The sequence below is a fragment of the Macaca mulatta genome, chromosome 18 (assembly GCF_049350105.2).
Source record: "Macaca mulatta isolate MMU2019108-1 chromosome 18, T2T-MMU8v2.0, whole genome shotgun sequence".
Classification (NCBI taxonomy): domain Eukaryota; kingdom Metazoa; phylum Chordata; class Mammalia; order Primates; family Cercopithecidae; genus Macaca; species Macaca mulatta.
The window spans coordinates 81,667,454-81,689,050 of record NC_133423.1 but is presented as its reverse complement, the minus strand read 5'-3'; the positions used below and the strand labels follow the sequence as shown (position 1 = coordinate 81,689,050).

The 21,597-nt window shown below is 44.0% G+C and overlaps 2 protein-coding genes and 1 long non-coding RNA gene across 7 annotated transcripts in view; all 3 read left to right on the top strand.

The window, feature by feature from the left end:
• Nucleotides 1–21,597, top strand: part of GNAL (G protein subunit alpha L) — a 203,512-nt gene that overhangs the window by 154,826 nt on the left and 27,089 nt on the right. The window lies entirely within an intron of this gene.
• Nucleotides 8,382–9,815, top strand: LOC144336528 (uncharacterized). The gene is made up of 2 exons (XR_013408385.1): nucleotides 8,382–8,456; nucleotides 8,499–9,815. It is a non-coding gene; the product is annotated as an uncharacterized LOC144336528 (long non-coding RNA).
• On the top strand, nucleotides 17,772–20,089 carry CHMP1B (charged multivesicular body protein 1B). The gene is given in 1 exon segment (NM_001194816.2): nucleotides 17,772–20,089. A coding segment is annotated over 1 exon segment (600 nt). The 5' UTR covers nucleotides 17,772–17,881; the 3' UTR covers nucleotides 18,482–20,089.

Sequence of the window (21,597 nt, the reverse complement as noted above, 5' to 3'; positions counted from 1 at the left end):
CAACAGGTGCTGCATTGTCTACAAAAATGACCAGAACCGCCTTCCAAACAACACCTTTGAAAGAAGTGGAAAATACGTGCATAATATTTTTATAGGAATTTGAGCTACACAGATAGATGCATCTTTTCAAAACTCAGCAGATATACACTTAAGATTTGTGTTTCATTGGACATACATTTTACATTGAAAGAAAAAACCGTGAACAAACGTTGATTCTTAGATAACAACCTGTGAGCTGCAGTATTTCGGAGGGAGTGGACTGCTGTCTTCCCTTTTTTTGAAATACGTCAAAAATAAGATGGGTTGAGGAATGGATAAATGGATAGATCTATGATTTTTTTTAAAGTACAGTAAGACGAAGCTGGGCACAGTGGTGTGTGCCTGTAATTTCAGCTACTCAGGAGGTTGAGGCAGGAGGATCGCTTGAGCCTAGGAGTTCGAGGCCAGCCTGGGCAGTGTAGCAAGAACCTGTCTCTAAAAAGAAATGCCTAAAAGGAGAGTAAAACGAGAATGTCAGAATCTAAATAGTAGGTATTCAAGTATTCACTACAAAATTATTTCTAATTTATTTTATGTTTGAAATTTTTAATAATAAAATGTAGGGGGAATAAAGAAAAATATAGCCAGGCGCGGTGGCTCAAGCCTGTAATCTCAGCACTTTGGGAGGCCGAGACGGGCGGATCACAAGGTCAGGAGATCGAGACCATCCTGGCTAACACGGTGAAACCCCGTCTCTACGAAACAATACAAAAACTAGCCGGGCGAGGTGGCGGGCGCCTGTAGTCCCAGCTACTCGGGAGGCTGAGGCAGGAGAATGGCGTAAACCCAGGAGGCGGAGCTTGCAGTGAGCTGAGATCTGGCCACTGCACTCCAGTCTGGGCGACAGAGCGAGACTCCATCTCAAAAAAAAAAAAAAAAAGAAAGAAAGAAAAATACATATGTAAAGCTGTGATCAGAAGCTTACAGAATAATGTTACATAGTAGCACAGGTTAATAAATCAACAGTACCCTACAAATGACAGTGTGAAACGTAAGACACTTGTGTGTGTGTGTGAGGTTTTATCACAATACTTTTGTTTGCTGAATTCTTTGGAACACTTCCAAGGAATCCAGGGGACTCAGGGAAAACCACTAAGTACTGTACTACTATTAACAAAGGTACAGTTTCAGAATTATTGAAGAGGTGTGTCCCACTAGGCAGGTGGCTCACATCTGTAATCCCAGCATGTCAGGAGGCTAAGGCAGGAGTACCGCTTAAGCCCAAGAGTTTGAGACCAGCCTGGGCAACATGTTGAGACCTCGTCTCTACAAATAATTTTTTAAAATTTAGCTGGGCGTAGTGCCACACACCTGTAGTCCCAGCTACTCCAGAGCCTGAGATGGGAGGATTACTTTAGCCTGGGAGTCGAGGCTGCAGTGAGCAATGATCATGCCACCGCACTCCAGCTTAAGTGACAGGGTGACGCCCTGTCACAGAAAATAATAATAATAGGCTGGGTGCAATGGCTTATGCCTGTAATCCCAGCACTTTGGGAGGCCGAGGCGGGAGGATCAGCTGAGGTTGGGAGGTCGCAACCAGCCTGACCAACATAGAGAAACTCTGACTCTATTAAAAATACAAAATTAGCCGGGCATGGTGGTGCATGCCTGTAATCCCAGCTACTCAGGAGGCTGAGACAGGAGAATCACTTGAACCCGGGAGGCGGAGGTTATGGTGAGCTGAGATCGCATCATTGCACTCCAGCCTGGGCAACAAGAGCAAAACTCTAAAAATAATAATAATAATAACAAAATAATAAAGAGATGTGTGCTCTGTATTGCTTAGTACCCAAGCGTAGCTGTGAGACAGCTCATATTTATTGAAACTTGCCATGTGGAGGCACATTTTATGTGCATTAGATGAGCTAGCATAGTAATCCTCACACTCACCCAATGAGTTCATTATCTTCATTTTGCAGATGAGGAAGTAAAAGCACATAAGATTACACAAGACTACACAATACTATTACTCGATTGATCCAGGATTTCAAATTTTAAACCTAAAGATTATGAGAGACTGCTTTAGATTAAAAGTTCCCCAAGCATTCTGTGAACATCAGATGCATGCTAGACACCGCCAGCCACTGAATGACAAAGATGAATGAGGCATGGACCTATGCATTTGAAGAAGGAGATTGCCACAGGGACACCCTTTTTCTCAGATTCTGAAGGAACTCGCATCAACTTCCCATCTCCATCCACTTCATATCTTGAACCTAGTTGTCAAATGAAAGCCAGAATGGCTTTTTTTGAGACAGAGTCTCGCTCTGTCACCCAGGCTAGAGTGCAGTGGCACTATCTCGGCTCACTGCATCCTCCGCCTCCCGAGTTCAAGCTATTCTCCTGCCTCAGCCTCCCCCGTCACTGGGATTACAGGCACATGCCAGCACACCCAGCTAATTTTTGTATTTTTAGTAGTGCTGGGGCTTCACCATGTTGGGCAGGCTGGTCCTGAACTCCTGGCCCACCTCGGCCTCCCAAAGTGCTGGGATTACAGGCATGAGCCACCACACGCAGTCCAAGATAGCTTTTTATGTACATACAGAGGTCCTTACGGTTCAAGAAAGTGAAAAGACAGCTCACAAAGGGGAAAAGTGTTTATAAATCATGCATCTGATAAAGGACTTGTATCTAGAATCATAAAGAACTCTTACAACTCAGTAATAACGTAAGTAAACCAATTTTTAAATCAGCAAAGGATCTAAATAGACATCTCTCAAGTAAGATAGATGAATGGCTAATCAGCCACAAAAAGACACTCAACATCTTTAGCCATTAGGAAAATGCAAAGCAAAATCACTGTGACATTCCACTTCATAACCGTAGGATGGCTGTGCCCAAAAAGCCAGATAAAACAAGTGTTGCTGAGGATGTGGAGAAATTGCGATCCGCATATACTGCTGGTGGGAATGTAAAATAGTCCAGCCAGTTTGGAAAACCAACTGGTAGCTCTAAAAAACATTAAACACAGTTGCCCCATGGCCCACCAATTCCACTCCTAAGTGTATGTCCAAGAGAATTGAAAATATACATCCACACAAAAACCTGTAGACAAATACTCATAGCAGCATTTTTCATAGTAATCAAAATGTTTAAACAAGGCCGGGTACGGTGGCTCAAGCCTGTAATCCCAGCACTTTGGGAGGCCGAGATGGGCGGATCACGAGGTCAGGAGATCGAGACCATCCTGGCTAACACGGTGAAACCCCGTCTCTACTAAAAAATACGAAAAACTAGCCGGTCGAGGTGGCGGGCTCCTGTAGTTCCAGCTACTCGGGAGGCTGAGGCAGGAGAATGGCGTAAACCCGGGAGGCGGAGCTTGCAGTGAGCTGAGATCCGGCCACTGCACTCCAGCCTGGGCGACAGAGCCAGACTCTGTCTCAAAAAAAAAAAAAAAAAAAAAAAGTTTAAACAGACTGGGCATGGTGGCTCACATCTGTAATCCCAGCAGTTTGGAGGCCAAGCTGGGTGGATCACTTGAGCTCAGGAGTTTCAGACCAGCCTTGGCAACATGGTGAAATCCCTTCTCTACGAAAAAGTATCCAGGCATGATGATGCACACTGGCAGTCCCAGCTACTCGGGGGGTCGAGGTAGGAGGATTGCTTGAGCCCAGGAGGTCGAGGCTTCAGTGAGCCAAGATTGCATCACTGCACTCCAGCCTGGGTGAGAAAATGAGACCCTGTCTCAAAAAAAAAAAAAAAAAAGTGTAAACAACCTAAATGCCCATCAACCGATGAATGCATAAACAAAATGTGGCCCATTCACACAATAGAATGTTATTCAGTTACAAAAAGGAGTGAAGTCCTGATGCATGCTACAACATGGATGATCCTTGAAAACATTATGCTAAGTCAAAGCCGCCAGACACAAAAGACCACATATGGTATCATTTCATTTATGTGAAATGTCCAGAATAGGTATATCTGTAGAGACAGAGTAGATTAATGTTGCATGGAGCCAAGTGGACTTGGGGGATGAGGAATCGCTTTAATGGGTACAATGTTTCCTCTTGGAGTGATGAAAATGTTCTAAAAGGGATTGTGGAGATGGTTGCACAACTTTGAATATGCAACAAAAAAGTCATTGAATTGTGCACTTTAATCAAGACTCCCTGTTGTAACTGGCTTGTGAGAGCTTTACTTGGACACTTCAGTAAAATTAATTTGGAGACTGCTGATCATTCCAGTCTGCCTAATTTCAGGGCCTTCTTACTTAATACCAAGGGGGTAAGATGCATTATGTTTCATCCACGTGCCACGCATCGTGACAGTGTGGGGACGCTCCTGACAGGATGCAGTATGAGATCCATAGCATTTCAGATTGTGCATGTACTTACTTTGTCTTTTTTCAAATCAGTTTAAGAGAGGCAGAAGAAATGAAATTGAAAAGCAGACCAGGCGCGGTGGCTCACACCTGTAATCCCAGCACTTTGGGAGGCCGAGACAGGCGGATCACGAGGTCAGGAGATCGAGACCATCCTGGCTAACACAGTGAAACTCCGTCTCTACTAAAAATTACAAAAAACTAGCCGGGCGAGGTGGTGGGCACCTGTAGTCCCAGCTACTCGGGAGGCTGAGGCAGGAGAATGGCGTAAACCCGGGAGGCGGAGCTTGCAGTGAGCTCAGAGCCGGCCACTGCACTCCAGCCTGGATGACAGAGCAAGACTCTGTCTCAAAAAAAAAAAAGAAAAGCAAAAAATACTGATTCAAAATGTAGTTCCCATACTGAAAATATGTCTTAAAAATATTTTAAAAAACCATCTTTGTGGAAATTGGCAGGTAATTTCTAAGTTGTTTCCATAGGATTTGGAGTTGTTCTTCTCCATGCAGTGCCTGACACAGTAACATATAAATATGAGATGTTATAGCATATATCACTACTTCGTTCCTTTCAATAGTTGAACCACATGAATGAACAACTAAATCTAACCAAATTTTGTAAACTGTTTATTATGATGGGCTAGTGCACTTCTGTGCACCACTGACGTGAAATTATTGTTTACCACTGTGCCTAGAACAATCCTATTATAAACATATAATAGGTGCTTCATAAACTTGTTACATGAATCAATGTTTGTGTTATCACTGTTCTTTTTCTGCTCTCTCTACTATTCATAGCCCAGTATTCTTATGTGTACAAAATTAATTTTTGACTGGGTATGGTGGCTCACGCCTGTAATCCCAACACTTCGGGAGGCCAAGGCAGGAGGATCGCTTGAGCCCAAGAGTTTAAAAGCAGCTTGAGCATCTTGGCGAGACCTCGTCTCTACTAAAAGTAAAAAAAAAAAAAAAAAAGAAAAAGAAAAATTAGCTGGGCCATGGTGGTGTGCACCTGTGGTCCCAGCTCTCAGGATGGTGAAGTGGGAGGATTGCTTGAGTCTAGGAGTTCGAGGCTGCAGTAAGCCATGATCAAGTCGCTGCACTCCAGCCTAGGTGGCAGAGCAAGACCTTGCCTCAAAAAAAAAAAAAATTATTTTTCTTTAAAGTTCAGATAGGTGTAAGCATAATATCTCTTCATAGCAGCATTATTCACAATTGTGCAAAAAGTGGAAACAGGCCAAGTGTCATCAGCTGACAAATGGACACACAAAATTGGTGTATCCCGACAATGGAATATGATTCAGCCGGAAAAAGGAATGAGGGGCTAGATGGTGCTACAGCACAGCCTGCTTTAGAGCAGAGGTGTTCTAGCTCAGAGAAAAGTGAAAGCTGTAATCATGCGTTGTGTAAGCACTTCCTTCATCCCAGGGAACAATAATAATGTGTTCACAATATCAAGGAATGTAATTAAAGCTTTTCAAATAGAACTTAAGGTATAAGGAAGCTGCTCTTTGATAATTTCATATCAAAGAAAGCATTCAAAAAAGGAAGAAAGTAAAACCTTTCTTAGGGTAGTGCATGTATTAGCAGTTAGAATTAAATATCTTTATTTCACCAAACTCCCTTGATCACATAATAACTAGGATCCATGATATCAACAAAAGCTACCTTTGAACTATAGCATTATTTTATTATTATATTAACGGACTTAAGGAACTCTCCACACAAATAGAATTTCCATTTACTTACAGTTTTATTCATGTGACAACAATTAAGTGCATGGGATGCTCGTATTTCTCATTCTATTCGGCATCTGTGGAAATGTAGTATTCTGCATTATTTCTGTGAAGAAAGAATGAAAGATTCCTTATCCAGCTACTGAGGCAGGCAGTCACTGCTGAGAAAGAAACTCCTTTGCCATGACTTTCTGCCAAGATACATGCAGTGACTAAATATATCTTCTAAGATAGACAAGACTTAACAGATCATTTTGCCAAAAAAGGAAATGTTTTATTAACCTCAATTGAACATGTTTAATGACATCCCAGATCTCTTTTAAAATAGGAGACTCAGCGGAGGTGAACGTAGATGCAAAGGTCAGTTTCTCATTCCAGCTGTTCCTTTGAAACACATTGTGACCTGAGCAAATCCATGTATTTGGTGTCTAGGGCACCCCCTCTGAGAAAGCTCTAGGAGTCCTCAGACTTCCCTTTGTTACCGTTTGTTGACCACGTGCTTCTCATAGTTAGCTTTCTTCCCTGGAATGATCTACAGGAGACCTGGGCGGACCTATTCGGGAACGCTGCAGTGACAGAGTCAGTCATGTACACAGTCATAGGCAGCTGCAGAGAAGAGGAAGCACCAGAGGCCTCCCGTGAGCAAGAGCCGTGTTGAATGCACTTTGTCCTTCTTTCTTTGATTTAGTTCACGTAAATGACATTGAGGAATTTGCTTTTTTTTTTTCTTTTTTTTTTTTTTTTAGAGACGGAGTCTCGTTCGGTCGCCAGGCTGGAGTGCAGTGGCGCGATCTCAGCTCACTGCAAGCTCTGCCTCCTGGGTTCACACCATTCTCCTGCCTCAGCCTCCCGAGTAGCTGGGACTACAGGTGCCTGCCACCTCGCCCGGCTAATTTTTTTTTGTATTTTTAGTGGAGACGGGGTTTCACCGTGTTAGCCAGGATGGTCTCAATCTCCTGACTTTGTGATCCACCCGCCTCGGCCTCCCAAAGTGCTGGGATTACAGGCGTGAGCCACCGCGCCCAGTCTTTTTTTTTTTTTTTTTTTTTTTGAGACACAGTCTCACTCTGTCACCCAGGCTGGAGTCAGTGCTACGATCACAACTCACTGCAGCCTGGACCTCCCAGGCTCAAGTGACCTCCCGTCTCAGCCACCCGAGTAGCCAGGATCACAGATGTGCACCACAATGCCCAGCTAATTTTTTGTATTTTTAGTAGAGACGGGATTTCGCCATGTTGCCCAGGCTGGTCTTGAACTCCTGGACTCAAACAATCTGCCCACCTTGGCCTCCCAAAGTATTGGGATTACAAGCATGAGCCACCGCACCCAGCCTTCATCGGCTTTCAATTCTCTTTTAACCCCTAAACTAATCTTAAAATACACTTTCTGCTACAAATATGTTAAGATTTACTATGAAGTATTGTTTTTCAGATGTTAGTCATGGCTACAATTTATTATACTTAGGGCAAGATTAATCATGATTATTTGAAGACAGCTTTGTGGTTCCTGGAAAAGATATACCTGCTAGGCCGGGCACAGTGGCTCACGTCTGTAATCCCAGCACTTTGGGAGGCCAAGGCGGGCAGATCACCTGGGGTCAGGAGTTCAAGACCAGCCTGGCCCACATGGCGAAACCCCATCTCTACTAAAAATACAAAAATTAGCCAGGCGTGGTGATGCACGCCTGTAATCCCAGCTACTCGGGAGGCTGAGGCAGGAGAATCGCTTGAACCTGGAAGGCAAAGGTTGCAGTGAGCCAAGATCGTGCCACTGTACTTCAGCTTAGGCAACAGAGTGAGACTCTGTCTCAAAAAAAAGAAGAAAGAAAGAAATGCCTGCTAGAATTCCTCATTCATCAAATTTATGGAGGAAGATCTGTGAGCACCTCTGCTTCCCAATTGCGGGGATGCTTCCGTGAGAAGAAATTCTGGGGAAAATAGAAACCTCTGCTTTATGGAATGTTACAAATGCATCAGGTTTGCATAGGGAATTACTTACCTATACCCCATACTGTTCATCCTGTAGCCTGAAACTCAGTAAATGTTTGTGGAACATAGGTATGAACTGGAAGATTGTAGCCCAACTCCATCAACTAACGAAAGAAAACATATGTTATATTTTAGTTTAGATTTTTTCTTTTTTTGAGATGGAGTTTTGCTCTTGTCACCCAGGCTGGTGTGCAATGGTGCAATCTCTGCTCACCTCAACCTTCGTCTCCTGGGTTCAAGCAGTTCTGCCTCAGCCTCCCAAGTAGCTGGGATTACAGGCATGTGCCATCATGCCTAGCTTTTTTTTTTTTTTTTTTTCAGTAGAGACAGTTTCTCCGTGTTGGTCAGGCTGGTCTCAAACTCCCGACCTCAGGTGATCCACCCGCCTCAGCCTCCCGAATTGCTGGGATTACAGGCGTGAGCCACCGCGCTCAGCCTAGTTCAGATATATCTAATGACTTGGTTTAATGGTCCCCAGCCTTTTTGACACGAGGGACTGGTTTCATGGAAGACTATTTTTCCATGGACCGTGGTGGGGTGGACGGTTTCGAGATGATTCCAGTGCATTACATTTATTGTGCTCTTCTATGACGATTACGTTGTAATATGTAATGAAATAATTATACAACTCACCATAAAGTAGAATCAGTGGGAGCCTGAGCTTGTTTTCCTGCAGCTAGATGGTCCCATCTGGGGGTGATGGGAGACAGTGACAGATTATCAGGCATTTGATTCTCATAAGGAGCACACACCCTAGATCCCTCACATGCAAAGTTCACAATAGGGTTCGTGCTCCTATGAGAATCTAATGCCACCGCTGATGTGACAGGAGGTGGAGCTCAAGCGGTAATGTGATTGATGGGGAACAGCTGTAAATACAGATGACGCTTTGCTTGTTGGCCGGCACTCAACCTCCTGCTGTGTGGCCTGGTTCACACAGCACGAGAATGTGGCCTGGGGTTTGGGGACCCCTGACTTAGTTCAAATTCATTGTCAAGTTAGCACTTCTTTTAAAAACATTCATCTTTGGCCTCCTTTGGACTGTTGACTATTTGAGTGTTGCCTGTTTCGCTGTTGAGTGACTTTAGGGTGTTGACTGTTTCAGAAGAAACTAAATGCTGTTATGGTGCATTATAAAGACATAAAAGTGATAAGAAGCATTCTGCTTTGTTACAGGATTTTTCACATTCAAGAGAGGTGTTAAGGCCAGGCACAGTGGCTCATGCATGTAATCTCAACATGTTGGGAGGCCAAGGTAAAAAGATCCCTTGAGCCCAGGAGTTTGAGGCTATGGTGGACTGTGATTGTGCCACTGTACTGCAGCTGAGCCACAGAGCAAGACCCTGTCCCTAAAAAGAAAAAAAGAAAAAAGGGCTGGGCACGGTGGCTCACGCCTGTAGTCCAAGCACTTTTGGAGGCCAAGGTGGGTGGATCACCTGAGGTCAGGAGTTCAAGACCAGCCTGACCAATATGGTTTCACCTACTAAAAATACAAAACTATTTAAAAATTTTTACTACTAAAAATACAAAAATTAGCCAGGAGTGGTGGTGTGCACCTGTAATCCCAGCTACTCAGGAGGCTGAGGCAGGAGAATCACTTGAACCGGGGAGGTGGAGGTTGCAGTGAGCTGAGATCGCACCACTGTACTCCAGCCTGGGCGACAGAGCAAGACTCTGTCTCAAAAATAAATAAATAGATCAGAAGAAAAGAAAAAAAGGAAAGAAATAAAAAGATGTTAAAAATAAACTATTTCTAGTAGGACTCACCAAGTTAAGTTATATTTGATTTCTAATACCATTTTGCTTCCTAACTAAAGACACTAGCTTAAACTAACAAAATTGTTATGTTGCCAGGCATGGTGGCTCACACCTGTAATCCCAGCACTTTGGGAGGCCGAGGTGGGCGGATCAACTGAGGTCGGGAGTTCAAGACCAGCCTGACTAACATGGAGAAACCCTGTCTCTACCAAAAATACAAAATTACCAGGGTGTGGTGGTGCATGCCTGTAATCCCAGCTATTCGGGAGGCTGAGGCAGGAGAATCGCTTGAACCTGGGAGGCAGAGGTTTCAGTGAGCCAAGATTGTGCCATTGCACTCCAGCCTGGGCAACAGGAGTGAAACTCAATCTCAAAAAACAAACAAACAAATCTTTATGTATGTTTTGGCCAAAAAGTTTAATTGCAGTTATTCCTTGATGAAAATAAATGGCCAAGATTAGCCTTCCATGGACACTAATGGCTAATGACTCCTTACTGTACATGAAGTGTGTGGGTTAGACTAGAATTGAAGAGATTTTAAATTGAAAGGTTCTCAGGGCCGGGCACAGTGGCTCATGCCTGTAATCCCAGCACTTTGAGAGGCCGAGGCAGGTGGATCACCTGAGCTCAGGAGTTTGAGGCCAGCCTGGCCAACATGGTGAAACTCTGTCTCTACTAAAAATGCAAGAATTAGCTGGATGTGGTGGCGGGCGCCTGTTGCAGTGAAGCAAGATCGCACCACTGCACTCCAGCCTGGGCAACACAGCAAGACTCCATCTCTAAATAAATAAATAAATGGAAAGGTTCTCAGGATACATGGTTGCTGGAACCAGTGCTCTCCATTCTGTGGCCATGGCCATTTTAAATCACTTGTGCCTTAACCTTCATCTAATTGAGACATGATGCTAAGAAAAAGCTGGGTCTGAGGCAGATAAATCACAGCATCAGTCAAGGGTATGAGTGAGTCAGCTGCACACACATGTCCCCAGGAACAGCAATGAAGAAGAAAAATGCTTTTTCCCTCCACCACCATCTACCAATACTCAATGCAAACTAGCCCTGGGAAAAGCTCCTGGCTTCTCACAGTCTGTTCCCATCACGAACAGAAGGTGCTCCATGAGGAGGACGAGAGAAGATTTTAATGTGCAACAAAATTAACTGGCCAATTTGTACATTCGCTATTTTCATTTTTTATTTATTTATTTTTTAATTTTTAATCTTTTTTTTTTTTTGAGATGGAATTTCGCTCTTGTTGCCCAGGCTGGAATGCAATGACACAGTCTCAGCTCACTGCAACCTCCGCCTCCAGAGTTCAAGCAGTTCTTCTGCCTCAGCCTCCCAAGTAGCTGGTACTACAGGGACCCACCACCACACCCGGCTGATTTTTGTATTTTTAGTAGAGACAGGGTTTCACCATGTTAGCCAGGATGGTCTCAATCTCCTGACCTCATGATCCTCTCACCTCAGCCTCCCAAAGTGCTGGGATTACAGGTGTGAGCCACCGCGCCTGGCCTCACTATTTTTAACTTATGGATTGTAAGCTTAATGTTCAGGTTAAAACATAAAAATTAAGTAAGAAAAACTGGCTTCCATATTCCTGCAGAGGTGGGATTTGTACCGTATTACGCCAGATGCAATCCTGTCCTTCTGTCTTCAGGTTTGTAATAGTAAAATCATTTTCCATCCAGAAGCGTGTTTTCAGAATAAACTATGTTTCCCAGTAGTCAACCAGACAGCTGTGAGATATGGCAAAATGCTGTGTGCAGGAGAGTACACTTTTCTTGAAAAAAAAAAAAAAAGTAGCATAATAAAAACTGCTAAAAAATAATAGGAACACAGATTGGAAAGAGGAATATATCGTGTGTTTCATAGACCTAACAATATTTCACATGTTTGGTTCCCTGCCATACTGCTTGAGTTTGTACGTTAGTTTGTAGGAACCCGACCAAAGGAGTAGATTTTCTTCCTACAAAATTTTCTCCAACTAGAGGAGTCAGAGGGAAATGGGCCCAGTTGAGACAGAGGTACCTCATGCCACTCCAGGTGACAAAGTGACACCCTGAAGGAAAGAAAGGAAGGGAGGGAGGGAGGGAAGAGAGAGAGAGACAAGAGAGAGGGAGGGAGGGGGAGAGAGAGAAAGAGAGAGAGAGTGGGGGGGCCCAGTCAGCCTTCTCAGTTTTGCTGTGTCAGCTCTACGTGGTCTTCACAATATTTGCAAACATCCATTACAAACTGCCAGAAAAACGCCACTTAAATAACACATTTTTTTCTCTTAGTAAGTCTTGTTTCAGGGATTTTTTTAGGTTAAGCGGTTTTGAGTGGCCCTCTCTGATGATCTGACCTGATGAGGGATTATTACCGTTAGATCACAGGCCTTATTTTTCCAGCTTTATAAATGAGGAAATTGAGGCCAGAAAAGAGAGCCGTCCTATACCATCGTTAGAAGGACAGGTGTGTTTAGATTTCATTTTCAGCTTGTCAAAGTGGTAAGTTGTTCAGTGGAGAGAACGAGAAGGAGAATCACTGTGTTGCTAAATGAGTGACTGCCAAATTCGACTAACACGGAAGTTAGGTTTCTCATAACAGTAGTAACTCACCACATCACCAGGAGGAGTAATAAACCATGCATTTAAACTGCAGATGAGGCCAGTGCGGTGGCTCAGGCTTGTAATCCCAGCACTTTGGGAGGCTGAAGCAGGTGGATCACCAGGTCAGGAGATCGAGACCATCCTGGCTAACACAGTGAAACCCTGGCTCTAACAAAAATACAAAAAATTAGCCGGGCGTGGTGGCGGGCGCCTGTAGTCCCAGCTAGTTGGGAGGCTGAGGCAGGAGAATGGCATGAACCCGGGAGGCAGAGGTTGCAGTGAGCCGAGGTCACACCACTGCACTCCAGCCTGGGCAGCAGTGCCAGACTGCATCTCAATAAATAAATAAATAAACTGCAGATGGAGGAATGTGGAATTATGTTAACGTGCTGCTTTTCTATTTCCTTCTCTTTCTTATTTTTATTTTTAAATCTTGACATCATTTTAACATACATATATATATATGTATGTGGTGAGAGAGAGAGAGACAGGGTCTCGCTCTGTCAGCCAGGCTGGAGTACGGTGGCATGATTATAGCTCATTGTAGCCTCGAACTCCTGGACACAGAGATCCTCCCACCTCAGCATCCCAAGTAGCTGGAACTACAGGCACATACTACCATGCCCAGCTAAATTTTATTTTTTATTTTTTGTAGAGACGGGTTCTAGACATCTTGCCCAGGCTGTTGTTAACATATTTTGAAAGACAGTGACTTTGGTTTTGTTGTTGTTTTTGAGACAGGATCTTGCTCTGTCACCCCAAATGGAGTGCAGTGGCATGATCGTAGTTCACCGCAGCCTCAAACTCCTGGGCCACCTCATCCTCTCAAAGTGTTGTGATTACAGGCGTCAGCCATCACACCCAGCCCTGGACAGTGACTTGGCAATTTCCCAAGGCTTGAGGAGTCTCAGCGTTTTTAATTCTAGCTGTGTTCCTAAATAAAAAGATGATGTAGAGGAAAATATGTATACATACGTTTAATACATAATATGTGTAATTAATATTATATATGTATGTAATATATTTATATATATACACATATATGTAATGTATTCCTCAAAATGGTCACCAAGTGAATATGTATCCAATGCGATTTCCTTTGGCTGCATTCATATATTCCTACATTCAACAGAAATTTATTGGGTATATCTTGTTTTCCAGAGGTTGAATAGTACCAGGTATAGGTAGTCAACCAAAGGTCACCATGTCACATCTATCTAATAGGAAAACCTGCTGCTAGGCAAATACAAATGTATGCAAAAAATGCAAATTTTGGTAAGTGAGGAGGAGCCCTTAGTTTGAGGTCTAACATTTCAAAATCACCAGAAACATACCGATGAGAATCCAGAAATAGTTTAACACATGAGAAAGTTATTTTTCATATCTTTTATTTTCTCTTTTTTTATTTTTTGAGTGACTTCAGACTTAGCAAATGATTCTTTTCCAGTGAAGTAAAACTGAATGTCCTGCTTAAATATTTTCATTTTAACCACTTGTGTTATTTCAAAGTAAGGAAAGAAAAGAAATCAGCCAGATGTGCCAAATGATGGCATATTTTTCTTCCCCGTTTCATGATAAAAATAATTAACTGGTTTGACTCACAGCTTTCTAGAAATGTCTGCACTTTAATCAAAAATTTCTTTTTTTTCACTAAGAGAAAATTTGGCTTTGGGACTTGTAAGGTTTCAATGTTAATGTGGTAGTTACATAACAATTCCGGTCATTATAAACTGTATGTTCTGTTTTCACATCTGCATTGGGTCCAGAACGTCTTCAGGTACAATCAGCATGGTGGTAGGACCAAAACCTCCTTTAATAATAATACCAAAATAATCTTCCTTTTGCTAGATACACAAAAAGAGAAAGCACACCAAGCTGAAACAGAGTCTGAAGGTTGTCAACCTCAATGGAATATAAAGAATGGAAAAAACTTAGAGCCAGGGTAGATGCAGATATAGATACCACGGTGGTCAGAGATAATTCTTCCGAATCCAACTCGAATGACAGGGTAGATGGAGGTGCCAGTAGTAAATGGGAATGAGCAGATTTGGGGGAAAGGACTGAGTTCAGTCACTTTAGAGAGTTGCCAAACAGTCTTGGACCACAAATCCCCCAGCACCAAGGAGATAGCCAGGCATATGGGTTTGGAGCTCAGAAGCAAATCTCTCTCTGGAAATGTGAACATGAGAGCAGCTAGCTATGGATCCTATTGAACACCATGGAAATGGCTGGGGTGTTGATAAGAGAAAGAGGAGGGCAGGGCTGGGGAACCGTCAGGGAGAGGAGAATAGCCTTCTCTTCAGAATTCTAGTCCGCCCTGGTCTCCCTGGGAAGATGGCTTCTGGAACTCCACCTATCCCTTCTCTCCAGCGCAGAAAGTAGAGGCGTCATTCAAGCAATGTAGCTTCAGGTGATCAGGTGATGGCAACTTATTTTAGCAACCATACTTTTTTTTTTTTTTTTTTTTTGAGAGGGAGTCTCTCTGTGTCACCCAGGCTGGAGTGCACTGGCACAATCTCAGCTCACTGCGACCTCCATCTTTCCGGTTCAAGCGATTCTCCTGCCTCAGCCTCCCAAGTGGCTGGGGTTACAGGCATGCGCCACCACACCCAGCTAATTTTTGTATTTTTAATAGAGACGGGCTTTCCTCATGTTGGCCAGGCTGGTCTTGAACCCCTGGTCTCAAGCAGTCCACCCACCTCAGCCTCCCAAAGTGCTGGGATTACATTCTTGGGCCACCATGCCCAGTCAGCAACCACACTTTATAAAGTTCATATTAACTGTGTAGTCAGTGCAACTCTGTCTTCTCAAAAAAACAGCTGGAAATCAACTTCTTTCTTTAGGCTACATGATGATCATTATTTTATTCTTATTAACTCATGTTTATTGGATTCCCCAGTGCCTTATTACTGGTCCAAATATATCCATGGAATCCAGTTTCTAACACTTACCTAATGTGTGAGTTCAGGCAAGTTTCTTAGCTCTCTGTGCTTCCCTTTCATTACCTGTGAACTGAAGACATTTATAGTATCTACTTCATAGGGTTTGCGAAGCTGAAATGAGTTTATTTATGTAAAGTGCCCAGAACAATGTCTGGTGCATACTTTATTAATGTTAATTGTCATTATCATCATCATCTGAGTCTCTCATGATTATATTCCAAACCATCTCACCTAGTCAGAATTTGTCATTAAGAAAACTATGGGCCGGGCACAGTAGCTCACGCCTGTAATCCCAGCACTTTGCAAGGCCAAGGTGGGCAGATCACCTGAGGTGAGGAGTTCGAGGCCAGCCTGGCCAACATGGTGAAACCCCAGCTGTACTAAAAATATAAAAATTAGCCAGTAGTGCTGGCATGTACCTGTAATCCCAGCTACTTGGGAGGCTGAGGCAGGAGAATCGCTTGAACCCAGAAGGCAGAGGCTGCAGTGGGCCAAGATCATGCCACTGCACTTCAGCCTGAGTGACAGAGCAAGATTTCATCTCAAAAAAAAAAAAAGAAAAGAAAAAAGAAAACTATGGAGCATGACATGGAAGCTAGACAAGAAACTTGTTTGCAAACTCCAAGAAAAACCAGGACCTAAAAGAAGGGAAGAGTGGAATGGAGGGTGAGCAGAGTAGGGGGCCTAATCCCCCGGGTTTTTTTCTTTTTTTTGGTTGAGTATATTCCATTTCTAGAAAAGTTTCATTTGGAAAAAGGGTTCTACGGCTTTGAGTGGCAAAAAGAAACCATAGCTAAGCTGCTAACTAGGGTAACATCCTATCCCCTCTGAAATAAAATTAAATTTAGCAACACCTTCTGGATTCAGTGGCTGCTGTGTGCAGAGCACCTGCTGGGCTCCATGGAAAGGGGAAGGAATCAGTGTTGTCTGCATGCAAGTAGTTCCTACTGTAACAGGTGACCTATACGCACAGACCCCTTGCCAGGCAGTGTGCCCTGTAGTATGGCCACACAGAGGAGGAGTCCTGGGGAGGCTCCATGGTGAAGGTGGCTTTTGAAGGACTGGCAGGGTGTCAATAGGCAGAGATGCATGGACAGTAAATCCAGGCAACAGGAACAGCATAGCCAAAGGACGGGGCGTCAGTCACATTCTCTCCACTGGCCAAATGACACAAATAATGCTCAACTTCCGTGCTGCGGTTTGCTTTGACTGGCAGAGGGGCGCAAAAGGCAAGGGAGCCAGCGTGCTGCACAGCAGGTTTAGCCTCCACGCCCAGGGTTTGGAGAAAGTGAAAACATCAGAGCTATGTCTTCAGAAGGTCTTGTGGTGTGAAACTGACTGGCAAGCTATCACAGAAAGCTAAGCGAGGTGGTGGGCCGCTGGATTAAAATGATCTCCAAACAGAATTCGCTCTCAGGGTTCATTTTCAGCCTAGCTCATTAGGGCAGATCCGGTCTTCTTGCATTATTATTGCTGCATCGGAGGAAGCTTTCTAAAAAGTGACAGCACACATTGCTGCCATTTGAAAGCCTGCATTTTTAAAGGGCGTAATACATAGTGACAGTTCTGATGTATGCCCGTGGGTGTGGGTCCTAATATCTCACCATACTCTGCCTGCATAATTTAAAATGACAGTTTAGCCTGTCAAACTTAAATGTGAGTGAAGTTCCATGGATATTTATAAAACATCAAAAAGATAGAATGGTGTCAGCAAAAGATGGGTCTTTTTATTACTAAGCCACGGGACGATTTTTGGATGATAATTGCTGGCAACTCACCTAGAAGCTGAACTTCCAGCCAAAGTATAAATTTGGTGGTGCCACAGTTTTAAAGGTTATTTTCACCCATGCAATAAAAGGGTATTACAGAACTCCGGCACAAATCGTAGTCAAAGATGGAGACGCGTCAGTGACCCGTTTGTTTTTAATGTATTGTTTTGATGTTTTTGTTTTTAATGTATCCGTGGTTTCCAGTTCCCCTGAGAAAGTGGAAATTACCCATGCTAATAAAGCAAGCGTTCGTGTGAAGACCTAGCTGATGTTCGGCTGGGTTTTAGCCAGCTAGCCAGTCACCCTTTATAAAGCCTGCCAAGTTTGGAGCTTGGGTAATTTTACACGCGGATCTCCACAGATTGTCTGCTTCGGTAGATGACTAAGAAAGTGCGTGGGGGCACTAATTTTTGTGAATTTACTAATAACGTTAAGAACTTTAAAAACCCGGTAGAACGCACCGCAGGAAGCGAGCGTACAGCGCCGGAGCGTCCGGCCGGAATCCCCCTGCGTGCGCGGCCCCCGGCGCCGTCCGTCCCGCAGGCCCCACCCCCGGCGCCGTCCGTCCCGCAGGCCCCGCCTTTGGCGCTGGGCTCTGACGTCACCACCTGCGCCGCGCACGGTAGAAACAGGAAGTGGGACCAAAACAAAGGAGCGGCGGCCGGGAGCGGAGTTACCTCACCTTCTGTCTCTTCCGCGCACGTCTCAGCCGGGCCGCCGACCCCAAGGAGCCGTCCGACTATGTCCAACATGGAGAAACACCTGTTCAACCTGAAGTTCGCGGCCAAAGAACTGAGCAGGAGTGCCAAAAAATGCGATAAGGAGGAAAAGGCCGAAAAGGCCAAAATCAAAAAGGCCATTCAGAAGGGCAACATGGAAGTTGCGAGGATCCACGCCGAAAATGCCATCCGCCAGAAGAACCAGGCGGTGAATTTCTTAAGAATGAGTGCGCGAGTCGATGCAGTGGCTGCCAGGGTCCAGACGGCGGTGACGATGGGCAAGGTGACCAAGTCGATGGCTGGTGTGGTTAAGTCAATGGATGCGACACTGAAGACCATGAATCTGGAGAAGATTTCTGCCTTGATGGACAAATTCGAGCACCAGTTTGAAACTCTGGACGTCCAGACGCAGCAAATGGAGGACACGATGAGCAGCACGACGACGCTCACCACTCCCCAGAACCAAGTGGATATGCTGCTCCAGGAAATGGCAGACGAGGCGGGCCTCGACCTCAACATGGAGCTGCCGCAGGGGCAGACCGGCTCCGTGGGCACGAGCGTGGCTTCGGCGGAGCAGGATGAACTGTCTCAGAGACTGGCCCGCCTTCGGGATCAAGTGTGACGGCAGAACCCGCTCTGAGGTTTCCTGGCCATAGCCACCCTTCGAAATGCTCTCTGTGTGTCAGAGAGATACTATACCCTAGAAACTCTGAACACGCCAGAATGCTGAAATGCTCTTCTACCTTTGGGTTTACAGTCGTCCCCTCCAGATAAATTAAGAAATTCAGTATTTCTCCACTCTTAGCTGGGTTCTGAAGTTCTGTATAGCTCGTAATGATGGTATTTTTATAGCAGCCTTTTAACAGAACTAGTTAATTTGGTGTATATGAATCTTTCTCGAAGATCTGGTCAAAACTGTATTCAGTTTTCTGACTAGAATGATCAGATTGAAGGTGGTTGGTTTTTATTATTGATATTATTTAGTGTGATTGGTAATATCTAGAATGGCAGGCGGTGCATACAAGTTAAAGAGGGGGGAAAGGTAAACACCATTCAGTGTATTCGGTAGACTGTGCTATTTCTGTTTATCCTTTGGGTTTTGGTTTTTGTTTTTGCCTTCACAGTGAGACTGCAATTGATCTCATAACGTATGTTATTAATAAATCTCGTCCCATAATTTATACTGAAATTACCTTAGGATATTTTTGCATAATGCTCTCTTACTGCTTACATTCTATACATTTTTCATGTGATAATTGTCTTTGCGTAACTGGGAAAAATGCCGTATGACTTCATTATCTGGAAAAATTAAATTTGTTCGTTTATATTTTCTACTTACTAAATTGAGTTTTTAAAAAGACTTAGTGTGACATTATACAGTGTCTTTCAAACGAACAAGTTTATAGTTATTTTCCTGTTTCGACACTATTAGACGTCTTATAAATTATGCTAATTAGCACGGCAGTCTTGTTACACACTCTTAACATTGCCAAAGAACTGTTGATTGTTTGAGAAAACCCTGGGACTGTGTGTGTGTAGGTTTTGTTTTGATTTTAACAACCAAAAATAGAAATAAAATTAGAACTGCATTTTAAGTTCTAATTTGCATTTATTAATTTGTCCAAAAGCAACAACTCTTTGAAAACCTTGAAAATATAAGCTGGGATGTTTTACTTAGCCATGCAGGTCATTTATGTATACATCCAACCAGCTGGAAGTCTGAGAATTAAAGAGGTAGGACTGGAAGGAAGGAGAATGCTGGACTCTTTAAGGCTGGAGCCCAGCTGTGCTGCCTGCCGTCTTCTCAGGAATGGCAGTGCGTATTTTTTGGCTGAAAAGTAAAGCATGTAGCCAGCCACCGCTTTCTCATAGCCTGGAAACATGGAGAAAAGCAACTTACTTTTGCCTTGGCAAGTATTCTAACCTAAGTTAATTCAAGTTTTTTTTAACTTACCCTTTCCTTCACTGGAAGATTTTTCCATAAGAGAATTCCATTGTTTCAGAAAATAATTATAGGGGCCCTTCCAAGTTCTTTGAAAGATTCGTAACCAACTGTTCACTATTATAACATGTGTTCCAGTGTAAATGAGTAAGGAAAAAAAACAGGTGTAACAGGTGTGTGCAGATGAGGAGTGGCCTTCATATTCATTGTATATTTGGATGTTGTTCTGAAGTGTGCTTTGAGGCACACTTGTTGGTTGCCTGCCCAGCATCTTCTCTGAGAACGCCCCTCTTAGAAGGTCGTGTCTCCTATCCTCCATAGGCTTGTGCAGGGCCGTGTGTGAGGACGGCATGAGTCTTAACCCCTCTTTTATTTTATTTATTTTATTTTCGAGATGGAGTCTCGCTCTGTTGCCCAGGCTGGAGTGCCATGGCGCGATCTCGGCTCACTGCAGCCTCCGCCTCCTGGGTTCAAGCGATTCTCCTGCCTCAGCCTCCCGAGTAGCTGGGATTACAGGTGCACACCGCTATGCCTGGCTAATTTTTTTGTATTTTTAGCAGAGACAGAGTTTCACTGTGTTGGCCAGGCTGGTCTTGAACTCCTGACCTCAGGTGATCCTCCCGCCTCAGCCTCCCAAAGTGCTGGGATTACAGGCGTGAGCCACTGCACCTGGCCTTAACCCCTCTTTAGATTGGAAAAAATAATCACAACTTTTAAAATAGCTTAGTGTTGAACCCTTTGGTAAACTGAAGACCCTTTTATAATGCAAATATTCCCACCAAAATTAATATATTTTGTGAGATTAAACAATGCTTGTATATGCTTGAACTTTCTTAAAATATGTTCATGTCATACTACTATGAATGTACATTTTTATGAGTCATAAATATTATTTTCAAAAGCACTACAGGCCCATGAATTATTTCCTAACTTTTGCAGTTGATTAAATACTGAAATGTAAATCACAGGAATTTGTCAAATCATTTTAAACTGCATGTTACTGGATGTGAGTGTGCATCCTGTTTTAAAAAATACTTAAGAAAAAAGAATTGCTGGGCACAGTGACTCAAGCCTATAATCCCAGCACTTTGGGAGGCTGAGGCGGGCAGATCACCTGTGGTCAGGAGTTCAAGACTAGCCTGACCAACATGGAGAAACCTCACCTCTATTCAAAATACGAAATTAGCCGGGCGTGGTGGTGTGCACCTGTAATCTCAGCTACTCAGAAGGCTGAGGCAGAAGAATTGCTTGAACCCGGGAGGCAGAGGTTGCGGTGAGCCGAGATTGCGCCATTGCACTCTAGCCTGGGCAACAAGAGTGAAACTCTGTCTCAAAAAGAGAAAAAAAAAATTCTGAGGTAGATTTGGTTCAGAAAGCATGGTATTTTTCCAAATTCACCCTCAGTCTTACCACTTAAATTTTTGTTTGGTTAGTATGGCTTTTTCTCGTGTATTTCTAGGATCCCTGGCTTATTTTTGTTGTTGCTGTTTTGAGACGGAGTCTCGCTCTGTCGCCCAGGCTGGAGTGCCACCACGATCTCGGCTCACTGTGGCCTCCACCTCCCAGGTTCAAGCGATCCTCCTGCCTCAGCCCCCAAGTAGCTGGGACTACAGATGCGCACCAACACACCTGGCTAATTTTTTTTTTTTTCTTCAGTAGAGTCGGGGTTTCACCATGTTGGCCAGGCTTGTCTGGGACTCCTGATCCTCAAGTGATCCACCTGCCTTGGCCTCTCAAAGTGCTGGGATTACAGGCGGGAGCCACCGTGTGCCTGGCCCCCTGGCTTCTTCACCATA